General features: G+C 44.8%; 1 protein-coding gene across 3 annotated transcripts in view; it reads right to left on the minus strand.

Annotated features, from left to right (window-relative positions):
• Positions 1–2,136, minus strand: part of EFR3A (EFR3 homolog A) — a 77,240-nt gene that overhangs the window by 56,528 nt on the left and 18,576 nt on the right. For all 3 annotated transcript variants that reach the window (XM_018569978.1, XM_018569979.1, XM_018569980.1), the window contains exon 9: positions 405–566. In XM_018569978.1, the coding sequence (XP_018425480.1) occupies positions 405–566 (162 nt within the window). The remainder of the gene's footprint in view (positions 1–404; positions 567–2,136) is intronic.

Raw genomic sequence — 2,136 nt, forward strand, 5'->3', positions numbered from 1 at the left:
TTTAGGAGGTTGGGCTTCCTCCTGACAAACCTGCACCCAATTTGAAATCTTCTGCCCCCGTGTACTCCAAGATGGAGACTCTCATAGTTTAGAGTTAGGACCGCACTATAAGAGGTGCCTTGGCACGGCTGTGCGGCTTTCACATTTTCTGCAGAAGACGTGTATCCAAACCTCTGTTATTAACCTTAGTGGTGAGACAAGTTGTTTTACATGCTGGTTTGTGAGTGTGCCATGATACCCTTCTACTGTTTACTGTTCAAAGACAATTTCGTGTGCACCTTACTGTATAGCTGGTGACAAATTGTTGAGTGTGTTTGTCATTTGTTTTGCTAGACTCTCCAACCTAACACCACCCAAACTCCAAAACGTTAAATAACAAATGATGGCGGTTGAACCTTACTTACCGATCGTCTGAATTATGGCATTCTGCACGATGCGCTCGTCGCTCTCTTTGGTCGCACTGGACCTGGCACTACCCGCTGAACTTCTTCGGTCCCCCAATTCAAAGTCCACGCTAAGAGTCAGATGTCTTAACAGTGTGTTAAAAACCTCCAGCACTGTCGGGCCTGGTGAAAACAGTATTTAGCTTCAAATGTAATATTTAACTAGCGCTGTGTGAAATGGAATCACTACATTTTGTAATAAAAACATAAAATAATCTACAATCTTACCAAAGGGTGTTTAAGAAACCGTTAATTCATGAGCCATATTCAATTATGTGTGCTACTAATTAAGTGCAGTAACCTACAGAAACCAATTGGAACGCCGTTAATATAATTTTGACTGGCTGCTATAGATAGGACCGATTAGTACTTACAGTAGACCTGTGGTCAAAGTTTTAACAAATGTGCAATATGAACTTTATATGCTTCCTTTACATCACTGCAAAGTGACCTGTTGATCCTACCAGCCAAGTCCATAGACTGCAAATTCCTTTGATGAGAACATTACCCCACCACTAGTGAATTCATGACAGTGTTGTCACCCTTACTTTGTATGTACCCATCAGGACTAAAGCAGGACGTGCCACTGTAGAATGGAGTGTGACTTCAATTTTCAAATCTCATTGGGCTCGCTGAAAAGAATGGTCTCGTGGACCTGAATTTAAAAACTTTCCATCTTATAGGAAACATCCAGAAATGTTAATTGAGCCCAATCTGTTCCCTGACAAATGTACCTTTTGCCTTTTATTCCTCCTGGGAAGTAATAGTAGTGCATTTCCTGTGCCTAGGTACTCCTGTGCATGAACCCCATAGCTGTATATCTGCAGTGTGAGATCTATAGGCACTGCTGCCTTTCACTGCTAGTCTCAGGAGATCTGGAGTGAGCTTTGGTGAGGTCTAAGGCACTGCTGCCTCCGACTGCTAGTCTCAGGAGATCTGGAGTGAGCTTTGGTGAGGTCTAAGGCACTGCTGCCTCCGACTGCTAGTCTCAGGAGATCTGGAGTGAGCTTTGGTGAGGTCTAAGGCACTGCTGCCTCCGACTGCTAGTCTCAGGAGATCAGGAGTGAGCTTTGGTGAGGTCACTGTTCTCCTTGCTGGAGAAGAAGCTGTGTCTGAGGACCTGCAATCGAGGGATCTCCCTGCTTCTTCATTCATTCATTCTGGGGATCTGTGATTTTCTCGTCTCTCCTGCTGCTTCTTGAATATTCCCCTAGCAGCTAACAGATCACTAGTCACCAGCGGGGCAGCTCTGACACATTGAAGCAAAGCCTTGCTTCTGCCAAGATGGCTCCACGCAGAGACACGGTGCAGAACAAGGCATGGAAAGTCAGTAATGGGGAAAAGATCAGCTGCAGGGAGACCACAAGCAATACTGGTGACTAGTCTTCCACTGTGCTTCCCTTTTTTGGGAACAGCTTCCAGAGTTTAGTTTCTATTAAACACGTTTATAAAAGCATTCACCTATATACTAAATATGAAGAACAAATTTCAATATCTTAAGACTGACTGACTCCCTCACCCAATAAAACCTCCAGTAGTGTTTTCCGCTATATTTTTATATAAAGACACAGGCGCTCTTTTAACCTCTTGCCATCCGCCCGTTAAGAAAAAAACGGACGGACGGCTGACTCCTATCTGCGGGTTGCCGTCGTCAGACGGCATTTTTTTCCTGCTCGCGCGCGCCCCCTAGCGC

Source organism: Nanorana parkeri, unplaced genomic scaffold (assembly GCF_000935625.1).
Source record: "Nanorana parkeri isolate BGI_ZX_2015 unplaced genomic scaffold, ASM93562v1 scaffold1437, whole genome shotgun sequence".
NCBI classification, from domain to species: domain Eukaryota; kingdom Metazoa; phylum Chordata; class Amphibia; order Anura; family Dicroglossidae; genus Nanorana; species Nanorana parkeri.